Raw genomic sequence first — 15827 nt, forward strand, 5'->3', positions numbered from 1 at the left:
TGCTACTGGATTAAAAAAACAACATAATAATTACACTGGCACTCAAATGTATTCAACTCATCATTGAATTTATCTTTTGTATTTTTTTATTGGCCATCGAAATTGAAGTTTCGGAAATGTATTATTTTGAAATGAACTATGTTGAATCATTAACTGTGTGACTATATGTACATTGTGTAGTACCTATGAGTGTGTCCAAAGTATCACCAGATACTTTGGACACACTTCTCCTCCTAGAGCAGTGTCACTTCTCGGTATTGAGCACTGAGTCAGCGCTGTCTTAAAATACTTTTCTTTTGTACAATTTATTTATGCAAACCTGTCACAAATGCAGATTTGGTTCGCCCTCACTCATAAACAAATAAAAATGGCAGTGGTTCTTAAACTTTTACCAAGTACCACCTCAGAAAACACTTAGCTGTCTAAGTACCACCATGATGACCAACATTAAAGTACACTACTGAGGTGTTATTTAACAAGTGTATTTAATATTTGAACTGTAACACTGTGTTTGAATATTTAAATAAGTGATTCTGTGGCGTATCACTAGATGAAGCCTGGCAGAGTCTTGTATAAAGAGAGTATTGCCAACTAAACAACAGGCGCCATGACTGGTACCAAGGACATGTGCGGCTGTGCCTGATGCATGCAATTGCTGTCATTTAGACGTTAGTTTTTCTGACCAAAAAAACTTAAAAGTATGTCTACATATATTTCTAAACATACTCCAGCTCATAAACATACAGCAAAACATGCTTTTATTTTGTGAAAATATAATTTTGCAGCGTATTTGACGCACTACGCTGCTACATTCCTGTAGTGTTTCTTTACCAACAGGCACTCTCACACTCACCCATCAGCGCAATGCATGTAAAAAATACACAGAACGGCCAAAAAAATAACTTATTGCTCTGATTTTGTCAGAATGTTCATTAGCTTTGGACCAACAATCACAGAGAAATTGTGACTTTGTTGTGAAGTATGTCAACTGTGGTGTCTGCCTCCAATGTATTTGTAATCACTGTATGTGTCACTCATTATGTAATATTCTGATCTTTCTGTATTGTTACATGCTAAGTGAATAAGTATACTTTTTTTGTTATTTTCCCCATATTTCTGCACAATAACTCAGATATGTCAACACTGGCGAACAGTAGAGAATTTGAAGGGATTTTTGGTCCAGAACATATTTTACTTCATTCATTATTGACTTATTTCTTTACATTTTATATTGTTTATTTCTTTAATAAGATTTCCGGTTCATTTTATCATCTATTATTTACCCAAAATGTGGTTTCTTTTACTTTTTCAATGTCCGTCTATTTGTATTTGTGTTTGAGTTTCTCTTTGCTGCTACAGTATTGGATTGTTTTATTTTTACTGAGATTCAAAGATAGTCTGTTTTTGTCAAACCCATCCATCCATTTTCTACTGCTTGTCCCTTTCAGGGTCGCGGGGGAAGCTGGAGCCTATCCATCTTTTTAACTCATTAATGTCTTCTGTTATTATTTGTATTATCGTCTGTGTGTTTTCTCCTGAACAAAAACGCAGACGTTGTGTCGTGTGTTTACCTGGAACAAGGCGCTGTAATCTGTGGCTCTCCTGTGTTGACACCAAACATTCACTTCTCATACTTTTCTTCTTTCCGGGTTGCAGGGAAAACAATCTGAACGTTTTCCACAATTCTCGTGGGAGGAGCAGCCCCATTCTGCATAATAGGACATTTTTACACCTCAATAAACTAATGAGGAATCGCCTTCAAACACATAACATCAGCTCAAAGTTAGTAGCAGTCATGGCGCCCTGGAGTCACATGACTACATTTTGACCAATCATTGAGGAGATCGCCTGAAAGTGAGTTGACCATACTCGCTTAAAACACGACTGTGACTAGTGGGACACATACCCCAGTTTGAAAATCACTGAAATATGGCATGTCTGTAAGTGTGGTGTAACTCTGCATTACAACACAACTCATACACGCCTTTTTGCCAGAGCCAAAATGATCTGTCATGTACTTTGTTTAGCAAGTAGAAGTACATATAAAAAAAATGACAGATATGTGTATCTTGCATCAAACATTGATTCGCTATTCAAATTTTAACGGTAATGAAACTATTCACCGCTTGAGTGACAGCAGAGATCCGCCACCACAAGCCCAGATAATGTACCTTACCACAGCCAACAGAAAACTTTCAGAAGTGTGCAACCCAACTGTAATCGCTCGTGTAGGTGCTATAAACCAGAGCTGAGAGACACTCTTCTGGCCTTTGGCAACACTTTGAACACCACTGCTTTACTTATTTTACCAAAAAGACAAAGTGTGGTTTGTAGTATGTTTTTTTTTTCTTTCTTCTTTGTCATGAAAAAGGGAGGTTTTTGTCGTGAAAAAGGGAGTTTTTTGGGGTTGGTGTATCTTGTGTTTTTATGTTGATTTAATAAAAAAATTAAATAAAATAAATAAATCTTCTTGGCCCGGTGGTTGGGGACCACTGCTATACATCATTGCTTGTCTTTTAGTATATCAATCAATCAATCAATCAATGTTTACTTATATAGCCCTAAATCACTAGTGATAAAGTCATTGACTGTTTTTATTTATGAGCATATTTATAAGCACAGTATTGTTTGTTTTGCTTTACTGGGAGGCGAAAGGCCATTGCTGTTCTTTTTTCAATTTATGTTACCTCTTAGCAGCTGATATTCTGATTTAAATTCTGTAATACAAGATGTTGAAGCACATTAAAACACTTGATGTCAATGAAGTAGTGAAAGGTATAGTTGCATCGTGGTGTCAGATATAAGTACCACAAATAGAATGAAAGATGTAAATCAGTTATTCTGAAACTGTGGGGGTTCCATCTGGTGGTAAGCCAAATAATCACTTGATTTAAGTACAGTGTTTTATTTTCCTATGTGCAAACATGGTGTTACTGTTCAAACTGTGTGTAACATTAGTGGCCAAAAATATTGAATATATTTGTTAAATAAAATGTCTATCTTGTTTTTTTATAAATGATTGGGGCTACTACACTACTGTTTTTTAATCTTGGTCTTTATGGTGGTGTACTGCTGTAAATAACACCCATTATTCAGTCTTGCATTTTTCTTTGATGCCTTGCAGACCTAAAATACGCTACGCTCAGATCCGGACCACTTAGAGCAGCAGGACTATGGACATTGATGAAGAAGATTGACCTGAGCTTTGTCCAGTCATCTAAAAAGGTTCTCCCCTCCACTCACCCTGCTCCAGCCAGTCATCGCCTCTGCTACACTAAGGTGGTCGTGTCGTGTTTGTGCAGCTGTGCTCTGTCCTTGAAAAACAAGGAACTCCACGGACTTCACTAAACTGCTTGATCGTTCTCTTTGACTGCTGGAGCGCCTTCTCAGGTGGATCTGGACCATTTATTTTTGTACCGCAATAAGTGGGAGGCAGGCATCTAGAAGGATAGCGTGACTTTTAGTAGTTGTGGAGCGTTTAGACGTACATATAAACACATTAGTCCATTCACTGGCCATTAACATCTACTCCTGTTGGGGTGTTGATTATTGAAGAATGGTGTCTGAGGTCAAACTAGTTTCTGTGCTACAAGGAGCTGCGCTGCAACTTAAGTTGAATCTGAGGAAGAAAACACATTTTCAATAATTTATTTAATTAATCTTTTTTCTTAAATGCAACTCCTTCCATGTCAAACACGGAAATTCAGTCAAATGTCCACAATGTTGGCAAGTGTAGTCATCAATATTATCTTTTTGTCCGCTAGAGGGCAGTAATATGCCATTTCTCGGTCAAAACATCCAGTTTTGACTTCCAATTTGTAACTGCTTTCTTCACTTGGCAGCCGTAGGACGTGTGTGTGCCCTCTGACCCCTAATTAAATATGCATCATTTTAGCTATAGATATGCACATGTACAAATATCAACATGATTAACAGTGTATTTAAATAAATTAAATGATTGAAGCAAAGACAATGTTGTAAAATTCTCAATTTTAATCAGTTCAAAAAGTTCACAAAAATTGTAACACCTTGAGAAGTGAGACTGGGTACTTGTATACATTCTGTAGCCTAATTAAAGTACTCTAAGATGGATTTGCTGTATGGTTTTATTTGCTCAGAACTCAAAACATAGGAATGAAAAATACAAAATTGAATGTAAACCCGGTTTGTTTTGTTTGCCATTTGTTAAGTAGGAATAGTGTCCTGTCCTGTATGGAAGTTCAACATGTTGAAAGCCATCTGAGGCGTTAGAAAGATGCAACCAAAAAGCCATAAATACTTCCGACAACCTCCTTTCAATGTCCCATTAATGGAGGCTCACAAGTGAGCAACAATCCTCTTAGAGGAAAACAAAAGCCTGATGTCGACTATGCGACAGTATACACACGCACGCACACACGCACACACCAAAGAAACAATAGAATAAGAGGAAAAAATGTTCCCATGGTATTAAAGATGCTATACAATTGGGATGATATGCACAAGTTTACTTTCCTTACAAAAAGTGTTGAAACTTACTCAGGTTACACACAAACCATGAAAAAACACTGACTCATCAACTTAGCATTTCCCCAAACCTTCATTCAATAGCCGTTAGATTCACATTCTCCCACCGAAAACCTCACCGCCACGATACAAGCCTGACTCAGACTTAATGCCAACCCTGCCCGGACCGTGCGAATATATAATATTTATATATCAACAAATGTAAGGGAGACTGAAGGAACACAAAGACAAGATGGTTAAAGTGTCCTCATCATGACAAAAAGCAACTTTTGGAAACATACTGGAGAAAAAGTCTGAGTACAAAAGGTACGTGATGCAAAAGGGCCACATTGAATCATTTACAATTGTCTCCGCTGAGGGGGCGGAGCTGTCCATCACACTCGAGTGCCTTTCTTGGGTTGTGTTTGCCGTGGTTTGTTGTTCGGTGTGTCCTGTACACTTCCATGGAGCCTCAGTCACACATCTCCTCTGGGATCTCGTGTGGGTTGAGGATGCCAGGGACTGACATTTGGATTTTGTGTTTCTCCTCCTGAGCCTGACGAAGCGATGCTTCCCGCTCCTCCAGGAAAAGGTCAGAGGTGTCCTCGCCGGCGAACTCCTGAGGAGGAGCAGACAAGCTGGTTATATGACAGACTGTCTCTTCTTTGGTTTTAGTTTTTTCTTATTTGCTGCTCAGTTAGCATGATGCCACACAAAAGATTTCTGACTCTTGTAGGTGTAGGCATTACGGAACTCCCCATAAAATTCTGCTATCCGATTTGGGGACAATGTCAGCAAAACAAGTATCGGATAATATCAACCTGCATCTTACACAGCAGCTACACAGCAGCTAAGCGCACAAGCTTGACGTACGTAATTAGTGCACTTAATTAAACACCATTTCAGTCCAATGACAACATTTGTCGATACAAACAACTATCAAATAATTACAGTTGCATATTCCTTACTCATACAAAGTCTCCAAGACAGACGCATATTTTAAATGTATCCAGTAACAAACGTGTCTGCATCATTACAACTTACCGCATTAATTAATTATTGTGTACATACATACATACATATATATATATATATAGTAACATAACTCAAAAATATATAGGCAGATTTTGACGAATAACTCAGAAAATGTCAGAAGTGGGATAAGGAACAAGTTATTGGTAATTGTTTTTTTTTTTCTTGGCAACATCCAGTGACCACAATAATTAATGCGGTAAATTGTAATGATGCTGACATGTTTGTTACTGGATACATTTAAAATATGCTTTTGTCTTGGAGACTTTGTATGAGTAAGGAATATGCAACTATAGTTATTATTTTTATTTACGTTGTGCGATTCAGAATCGATTCTCATTTTTTTTAAATCGATATTTTAATTTCTTTTTCTTTATTTAATCAATCCAACAAACCAATATACAGCAATACCATAACAATGCAATCCAATTCCAAAACCAAACCTGACCCAGCAACACTCAGAACTGCGATAAACACAGCAATTAAGAGGAGACACAAACACGACACAGAACAAACCAAAAGTAATGAAACAAAAATGAATATTATCAACAACAGTATCAATATTAATTATAATTTCAGCATAGCAGTGATTAAAAATCCCTCACTGACATTATCATTAGACATTTACAGAAATAATAAAAAAAAAACAATAGTGTCACAGTGGCTTACACTTGCATCGCATCTCATAAGCTTGACAACACACTGTGTCCAATGTTTTCACAAAGATAAAATAAGTCATATTTTTGGTTCGTTTAATAGTTAAAACAAATTTACATTATTGCAATCAGTTGATAAAACATTGTCCTTTACAATTATAAAAGCTTTTTTTTTTTTTTAAATCTACTACTCTGCTAGCATGTCAGCAGACTGGGGTAGATCCTGCTGAAATCCTATGTATTGAATGAATACAGAATCATTTTGAATCAGAAAAATATCGTTTTTGAATCGAGAATCGAATCGAATTTAAAAAAATCAATATATTATCAAATCTTGACCCCAAGAATTGATATTGAATCGAATCGTGGGACACCCAAAGATTCACAGCCCTAATATATATATATATATATATATATATATAAACATGGGCTTCACGGTGGTAGAGGGGTTAGTACGTCTGCCTCACATTACAAAGGTCCTAAATAGTCATGGTTCAATCCCGGGCTCGGGATCTTTCTGTGTGGAGTTTGCATATTCTCCCCGTGACTGCGTGGGTTCCCTCCGGGTACTCAAGCTTCCTCCCACTTCCAAAGACATGCACCTGGGGATAGGTTGATTGGCAACACTAAATTGGCCCTAGTGTGTGAATGTTGTCTGTCTATCTGTGTTGGCCCTACGATGAGGTAGCAACTTGTCCAGGGCGTACCCCGCCTTCCGCCCGATTGAAGCTGAGATAGGCACCAGCGCCCCCCGCGACCCCAAAGGGAATAAGCGGTAGAAAATAAATGAATGAATGAATGAATAAATACATATATATATATATATATATATATATATATATATATATATACACATATATCCATCCATCTTCTTCCGCTTATCCGAAGTCGGGTCACGGGGGCAGCAGCCTAAGCAGGGAAGCCCAGTCTTCCCTCTCCCCAGCCACTTCGTCCCGCTCCTCCCGGGGGATCCCAAGGCGATCCCAGGCCAGCCGGGAGACAGTCTTCCCAACGTGTCCTGGGTCTTCCCCGTGGCCTCCTACCGGTTGGACGTGCCCTAAACACCTCCCGAGGGAAGCGTTCGGGTGGCATCCTGATCAGATACCCGAACCACCTCATCTGGCTCCTTTCAATGTGGAGGAGCAGCGGCTTTACTTTGAGCTCCTCCCGGATGGCAGAGCTTCTCACCCCATCTCTAAGGGAGAGCCCCGCCACACGGCGGAGGAAACTCATTTCGGCCGCTTGTACCCGTGATCTTACCCTTTCGGTCATGACCCAAAGCTCATGACCATAGGTGAGGATGGGAACGTAGATCGACCGGTAAATTGAGAGCTTTGCCTTCTGGCTCAGCTCCTTCTTCACCACAACAGATCGATACAACGTCCGCATAACTGAAGACGCCGCACCGATTCGCCTGTCGATCTCACGATCCACTCTTCCCCCACTCGTGAACAAGACTCCTAGGTACTTAAACTCTTCCACTTGGCGAAGGTCTCCTCCCCAACCTGGAGATGGCACTCCACCCTTTTCCGGGAGAGAACCATGGACTTGGACTTGGAGGTGCTGATTCTCATTACGTTCGCTTCACACTCGGCTGCGAACCGATCCAGTGAGAGCTGAAGATCCCGGCCAGATGAAGCCATCAGGAGCACATCATTTGCAAAAAGCAGAGACCTAATCCCACGGCCACCAAACTGGAACCCCTCAACGCCTTGACTGCGCCTAGAAATTCTGTCCATAAAAGTTATGAACAGAATCGGTGACAAAGGACAGCCTTGGCGGAGTCCAACCCTCACTGGAAACGTGTCCGACTTACTGCCGGCAATGCGGACCAAGCTCTGGCACTGATCGTACAGGGAGCGGACTGCCAAAATAAGAGAGTCCAATACCCCATACTCTCTGAGCACTCCCCCCAGGACTTCCCGAGGGACACGGTCGAATGCCTTCACCAAGTCCACAAAGCACATGTAGACTGGTTGGGCAAACTCCCATGCACCCTCAAGAACCCTGCCGAGAGTATAGAGCTGGTCCACAGTTCCACGACAAGTATAAAAACCACACTGTTCCTCCTGAATCCGAGGTTCGGCTATCCGGCATCGCCTCCTCTCCAGTACACCTGAATAAACCTTACCGGGAAGGCTGAGGAGTGTGATCCCACGATAGTTGGAACACACCCTCCGGTCCCCCTTCTTAAAGAGACGGACCACCACCCCGGTCTGCCAATCCAGAGGTACCGCCCCCGATGTCCACACGATGCTGCAGAGTCTTGTCAACCAAGACATCCCCACAGCATCCAGAGCCTTAAGGAACTCCGGGCGGATCTCATCCACCCCTGGGGCCTTGCCACCGAGGAGCTTTTTAACTACCTCAGCAACCTCAGCCCCAGAAATAGGAGAGCCCACCACAGATTCTCCAGGCACTGCTTCCTCATAGGAAGACGTGTTGGTGTGATTGAGGAGGTCTTCGAAGTATTCCTTCCACCTATCCACAACATCCACAGTTGAGGTCAGCAGGTCGCCATCCGCACCATACACGGTGTTGACAGTGTACTGCTTCCCCTTCCTGAGGCGGCGGATGGTGGTCCAGAATCGCTTCGAAGCCGTCCGGAAGTCGTTTTCCATGGCTTCCCCGAACTCCTCCCATGTCCAAGTTTTTGCCTCCACGACCGCTGAAGCTGCACACTGCTTGGCCCGTCAGTACCTGTCCACTGCGTCCGCAGTCCTATGAGCCAAAAGAACCCGATAGGACTCCTTCTTCAGCTTGACGGCATCCCTCACCGCCGGTGTCCACCAACAGGTCCTGGGATTACCGCCCCGACAGGCACCAACTACCTTGCGGCCACAGCTCCAATCGGCCGCATCGACAATAGAGGTGCAGAACATGGTCCACTGGGACTCAATGTCCAGCACCTCCCTTGTGACATGTTCAAAGTTCTTCCGGAGGTGGGAATTGAAACTTTCTCTGACAGGAGACTCTGCCAGACGTTCCCAGTAGACCCTCACAATGCATTTGGGCCTGCCAGGTCTGTCCGGCATCCTCCCCCCACCATCGCAGCCAACTCACCACTAGGTGGTGATCGGTAGAAAGCTCCGCCCCTCTCTTCACCCGAGTGTCCAAAACATGAGGCCGCAAATCCGATGACAGAACTACAAAGTCGATCATGGAACTACGGCCTAGGGTGTCCTGGTGCCAAGTGCACATACGGACACCCTTATGTTTGAACATGGTGTTTGTTATGGACAAACTGTGACGAGCACAAAAGTCCAATAACAAAACACCACTCGAGTTCAGTCCCGGGTGGCCATTCTTCCCAATCACACCTCTCCAGGTTTCACTGTCGCTGCCAACATGAACGTTGAAGTCCCCCAGCAGAACAAGGGAATCACCCGAGGGAGCACTCTCCAGTACTCCCTTGAGTGTACCCAAAAAGGGTGGGTACTATGAACTGCTGTTTGGTGCATAAGCACAAACAACAGTCAGGACCCGTCCCCCCACCCGAAGGCGGAGGGTGGCTACCCTTTTGTCCACTGGGTTGAACTCCAACGTGCAGGCTTTGAGCCGGGGGGGCAACGAGAATTGCCACCCCAGCCCGTCGCCTCTCACTGCCGGCAACGCCAGAGTGGAAGAGAGTCCAGCCCCTCTCGAGAGAAGTGGTTCTAGAGCCCTTGCTGTGCATCGAAGTGAGTCCGACTACATCCAGCCGGAACTTCTCTACTTTGCGCACTAGCTCAGGCTCCTTCCCCCCCAGTGAGGTGATGTTCCACGTCCCAAGAGCTAGCTTCTGTAGCCGAGGATCGGACCGCCGATCCTCAATGGCCCCTGCTATAGGTGGTGAGCCCATTGGAGGAGGGACCCACGTTGCCTCTTCGGGCTGTGACCGGCCGGGCCCCATGGGGACATGGCCGGCCACCAGGCACTCGCCATCGTGCCCCACCCCCGGGCCTGGCTCCAGAGGGGGGCCCCGGTGATCCGCGTCCGGGCAAGGGAATTCTGAGTCCTTTTCTTGTGTTCATCATAGAGGTCTTCGAGCTGCTCTTTGTCTGGTCCCTAACCTCAGACCAGTTTGCCTTGGGAGACCCTACCAGGGGGCTTAAAGCCCCCGGACAACATAGACTTTTACATTGTAGATTGTCACTGAAGGCATCAAAACTATGAATGAACACATGTGGAGTTATGTACCGTATTTTCCGCACTATAAGGCGCACCGGATTATAAGGACCACCTTCAATGAATGGCCTATTTTAATATTTTGTTCATATAAAAGGCGCACCGCATTATAAGGCGCATAGAATAGATGCAACAGTAAGTAGAGGCTGGGGTTACGTTATGCATTTTTTAGATGGAGCTGCGCTAAAGGGAATATCAACAAAACACTCAGATATGTCAGTCAAACTTTATTAATAGATTACAAATCAGCGTTCTGACAACTCCGCTAACTCCCAAAATAAATAAACAGCTGTTTTATTATTTTCCCAGATTCAATAAACACGTAAAAAACATTCTGATACTGTTACGGTAAATCAAACGTTAGTGTAATCACAATATAGTAACACTCGAAATAATGCAAAGCAATAATATATCAAATACTCAACGTTGCTCAAACGATAATGTCACACAACACAACACACAAAATAAACATGTAAAGCTCACTTAATTAAGTTATTCCTCATCCACAAATCCCTCAAATTATTTTTCTTTAGTGTTCGAATCAAACAGTTGGGCGAAGTCGTCATTAAACGAGTCAGTGTCGCTGCTGTTAATGTTAAATTCTCTGGCTGCTGCTAAAGTTTTAAATTCTCTCGCTGCTGCTCTATTCCCTTGTTCTACAGTGTGACTCATCGCCTTGAGTTTAAACTCTGCGTCGTAAGCGTGTCTCTTAATAGGAGCTAATTTTGGGGTCTTTGCATAAACACACAGAAACAGCACGCCTCCCGCAGTCATATATCCCAGTATGCACCGCGCGCTTCTTCTTCTACGAGGGAAAATAAGGTAGGCGGCTGCTTACCGTAGAAGAAGCATACTTCTTCTACGGGGGAAAATTAAGTTGGTGGCTGCTTACCGTAGTTGCGAGACCTCCATCCATCCATCCATTTCTACCGCTCATTGTTGCTCAATATTGGTCCATATATAAGGCGCACCGGGTTATAGGGCGCACTGTCAGCTTTTGAGAAAATTTGAGGTTTTTAGGTGTGCCTTATAGTGCGGAGAATACGGCACTTAAAAAAAAAAAAGGTGAAATAACTGAAAACATGTTTTATATTCTAATTTCTTTGAAACAGCCACCCTTTGCTCTGATTTTAGTTTGGCATTCTCTCGATGAGCTTCAAGAGGTAGTCACCTGAAAGGGTTTTCACTTCACAGGTGTCATAGTTTAGATGCCTTCAGTGATAATCTACAATGTAAAAGTCATATATATATATATATATATATATATATATATATATATATATATATATATATATATATATATATATATATATATATATATATATATATACATACATATATATATATATATATAAAATAAAAGACATTAAGTGGTTTGAGGGTAAATCTTGACCACAATAACTTCAAAGAGGTCTCACCTTAATCTGGACGAGAAAGTCCCGAAGGTGCTCCTTGAAGGCAGGAATGTCCTGGTTTAGGCTGAACAAGCCGGTCACAAACACCTTAACTTGAGCGCTGCAAAGAAGACAGGTGAGGTTAGATGGACTGTTAATGAGCACCGCCGCAAGGGTGGTCTGTGGTCTTACTCCTGCAGGTGAGGGAAGGCAGTCTTCAGCAAGTTGGCCACGTATTCCTGAATGAACACCTGGTTGTTGGCAGGGGAGGCGGGGTTTAGTGCTGTGGTGATCTTGCCCTCCTCCACCAAGTTGAACATGTAGGCCAGGATGGAAGCGTGCATGGTGAGACCTGAAGGACAAACAAGGAGGTGGTCAGTGTGTTTGCATTCTGTCTAATTCTCACCATTTGTGCAAACTCACCTGCGGTGTGAGACGTGTCAGTGACCACAGAGAAGATGTGCTGCAGGATGTCGCAGAAATACGTTTGGTAGAAGCTTTGAGCTGCTGCTTCCTCTTGGGCCACGTTCTGCAGCATCGTGTAGAGAATCTGCAGACCTGATGGCACAAACAACAAGAGATTCAGGGTGGACTGGCCCGTAAGCACATGCAGAAAGATGAAGGCATTGAGGTCCTCACCAGTGTCGGCAACATTCCTCATGGTGTGCTTGAAGGCCCAAATGATGGAGTCCAGCACCAGTTTGAATTGTGCGGGGGGGATGGCGAGGAATGCAGGGAAGCAGTGTGAGTTGACAGCTTGCAGTAGATAGAAGAAGTGGGTTCTGTGCTCAGGATACTCCTCAAAGTTCTGATGACACAATGAGAAAATGGTCAAAGAACTTCTCAATAATGCAAAATTTCATTTGAATGAGTATTACTGGAGAACTGTACTGCCTTTTTCACACGAGGATTCTGCGTTACCGTATTTGTCTTCCTTTAACAAAGACATTGCTCAGTCTTTGTGAGTGTTCACACAACCACGTCCAGCAAACCGACAATTTAATCGCAAGGCGACGTACAAACAGGTGAATACTTGCTCACAATGACCATTGCTTTAAACACAAAGGGACGCAAACAGTCATACCTGTACTGGTTTCCTTTCACATTGGCTACTGTGTGCTTAAGAGAAAAACGCTGTGCAATTGTGCGGATTCTGGCTGCGGAGCATCCGCCTCCTCAACTTAACTCTGTCACTGCATCTGTCACGTCACGTTACTTCATCCAAGATGCGCATATGGATAATTTATCATTAAACTGTGCGACTATTTCATAGAAAATACATTTACAAACCATGGAACAAATGATGGAACCAACAGACTTGGGAGATGTTCCTTAAGTTATTTAATTGTGTAGGAAAAAGCAAATAGACATGACACAAAACAATAGTCATTTCAAACGGCAACTTTTTATCTTTAATAAACATTACATTAAATCAAGAAATAGAAATTGTGGTAGTCAGTAACAGTCTCATTTTTGGATCAAGCAGAGTTAAAATATGTAATCACTCAAGATTGGACTTAACGAGTGACAAAAAGTATTCTTCCTCAACATTGTTCTATCCATCCATCTAGGGCTGGGCGATATATCGATATATACGATATATCGCGGGTTTGTCTCTGTGCGATATAGAAAATGACTATATCTTAATATTCGAGTATACGTTCTCACGCATTTGCTTTTAGCTGCGGGCGTACACTTCAGGCTCTTCTCACTCTTTCCTGTCTTTCCTTCTCCACAGACAAGCAGGCGCACAAACTTACATACGTCACATAAGTGTCCGCCCTCGCAGAGCAGAGAGGTAGCATACTGGGCTAAGTTAGCTGCTAACGTAGCCGTACGAGAGAAAGAAGGTGCGGATCTGGTAACAAATGAAGGAAGAATTCCCAAGAAAAACAGCAGGGTTTCCATCGTCTGCCGGTGGTTTGGCTTCAAGTGGGAATATGTCGAACAGACAACCGTAATTTGTAAAGTGTGGGGGGGAAAAGCGTTGCTATAAAAAGTAGCATTACTGCTAATATGTAGCACCATTTGAAAAGTCACTCGCTAGAGAATGAAGAGAATTTCATAACCGTAGTAAGATACCACATAGTGAATGACAAGTACTATTTGATTTCCTATTATGCAGCTCATTTTTATTTGACAATTAAAATGTCTCTGACAATCCTGCACTTTCTGTTTTGGAAATGACTTGAATGTTTGGGCCATTGCTTAATAACTTTAATAAATACACTTTTGGTCAATTGACTTAGTTGTGATTTCTCTCTCTGCATGAAAGTTTAAAAGTAGCATATATGAATGCAGTATGAAAAAGAATATTTTTATGTAAACACATACAATCATCATACTGCTGTGATTACATGCATCAAGTGTTCATTCAAGGCCAAGGCAAAATATCGTAATATATATCGTATATCGCGATATGGCCTAAAAATATTGCGATATTAAAAAAAGGCAATATCGCCCAGCCCTACATCCATCCATCCATATACCGCCGCTTGTCCCTTTTGGGGTCACGGGGGGCGCTGGTGTCTATCTCCGCTACAATCGGGCAGAAGGCGGGGTACACCCTGGACTCGCCACCTCATCGCAGGGCCAACACAGATAGACAGACAACATTCACACACTTGGGCCAATTTAGTGTTGCCAATCAACCTATCCCCAGGTGCATGTCTTTGGGGGTGGGAGGAAGCCGGAGTACCCGGAGGGAACCCACGCAGTCACGGGGAGAACATGAAAACTCCACACAGAAAAATCCCGAGCCCGGGATTAAACCCTGGACTACTCAGCACCTTCGTATTGTGAGGCAGATACACTAAGCCCTCTTTCACTGTGCTGCCAAGCTTTTTCTAACTTTCTCTAATTGACAGATCAGTTTTGGAAGTTGGAGTCCTATCGTGGACCATTTTTTTCAATGTCCACCGCTTTTCAATTGGGTTGAAATCCAAAATCATAATTGACCTTGTGTATCTTTCTTCAAAGAACGCTTTTACAGTTTTTGCTCTATGACAAGATGGCTTAACACCTTGAGAAATGATGTCATCTTCCCCAAACATCCTTTCGATTGATGGAATAACAACTGTGTCCAACATGTCAATGTAAACTTGTACATTTATTGATGATGTAATGACAGGGATCCCCAGTGCCTTTACCTGACATGCAGCCCCATATCATCACTGACTGTTGTAATGTGCATTTTTCTTCTGGCTGTTGTCTTCATAAATCTAATTGGAACATCACCAAACAAAAGTTCCTGCATCATCACCTTGCCTGATCTATTGACCACGATTGCTTTTCCTTGTTTTTTTCTGTTTAGATGTTAATGAGGGCTTTCTTTTAGCTTTTCTGTATTTAAATACCTTTTCCTTTAGATGGTTTCTTCTTGTTCGATCACAGATGGTGACTCCAGTTTTTGCCTATTTGTTCTTCAGTTGTTTTTCTGTGAATTTTCTTTTTTGAGACATATTGCTTTAAGTTTTCTCCCTTTACACTTTGATGTGTTCCTTGGTCTACCAGTATGCTTGCCTTCTACAACCCTCCTATGTTGTTTGCACTTGTTCTGGATTTTTAGACACAGCTGACTGAACAATCAACAACTTCTGCTACATTAGAGTGTCCGCCCTCATATCGGTTGGTCTTGAGTTCAAACCCCGGTCGAGTCCTACCAAAGACTATAAAAATGGGACCCATTACCTCCCAGCTTGGCACTCAGCATCAAGGGTTGGAATTAGGGGTTAAATCACCAAAATGATTCCCGGGCGCGGCCAACCCTTCTGCTCACTGCTCGCCTCACCTCCCACGGGGTGAGGGTTATGGGTCAAATGCAGAGGATAATCTCACCACACCTAGTGTGTGTGTGTGACAATCATTGGTACTTCAACTTCATTACATGTACGATTTACCTTCATGAAAATGTAATCCTCTATTCTGGTTCACTTGACATATCTCGTGTTGGAGCCATGATTCATGACAATCCACCTGCTGCAACAGCTCTCCAATGTGTGAACACTTATTTTCAACTGCAGACTATTGAACAAATTTAATTTGATGCAGGTGTTAGCTTTGGAAAAAAAATTTACAGGGTAACTCCATAATT

The 15827-nt window shown here is 42.6% G+C and overlaps 2 protein-coding genes across 7 annotated transcripts in view; one reads left to right on the forward strand and one right to left on the reverse strand.

Moving 5' to 3' along the window:
- The window catches only part of sanbr (SANT and BTB domain regulator of CSR), a 27748-nt gene extending 23144 nt beyond the window's left edge, over window positions 1-4604 (forward strand). For 3 of the 4 annotated variants that reach the window (XM_061910950.1, XM_061910951.1, XM_061910952.1), the window contains one exon: window positions 3125-4604. In XM_061910950.1, coding sequence (XP_061766934.1) covers window positions 3125-3348 — 224 coding nt within the window. In that variant the 3' untranslated portion in view covers window positions 3349-4604. The remainder of the gene's footprint in view (window positions 1-3124) is intronic. The other variant, XM_061910953.1, reaches the window with a different exon arrangement.
- xpo1b (exportin 1 (CRM1 homolog, yeast) b) overlaps window positions 3976-15827 on the reverse strand; it is a 75005-nt gene continuing 63153 nt past the window's right edge. For all 3 annotated transcript variants that reach the window (XM_061910948.1, XM_061910947.1, XM_061910949.1), the window contains exons 21-25: window positions 12374-12542; window positions 12158-12292; window positions 11927-12086; window positions 11759-11855; window positions 3976-5104 (exon numbers count right to left, since the gene is read on the reverse strand). In XM_061910948.1, the coding sequence (XP_061766932.1) occupies window positions 4958-5104; window positions 11759-11855; window positions 11927-12086; window positions 12158-12292; window positions 12374-12542 (708 nt within the window). In that variant the 3' untranslated portion in view covers window positions 3976-4957. The remainder of the gene's footprint in view (window positions 5105-11758; window positions 11856-11926; window positions 12087-12157; window positions 12293-12373; window positions 12543-15827) is intronic.

Source organism: Nerophis ophidion, linkage group LG09 (genome assembly GCF_033978795.1).
Source record: "Nerophis ophidion isolate RoL-2023_Sa linkage group LG09, RoL_Noph_v1.0, whole genome shotgun sequence".
Lineage (NCBI taxonomy): Eukaryota > Metazoa > Chordata > Actinopteri > Syngnathiformes > Syngnathidae > Nerophis > Nerophis ophidion.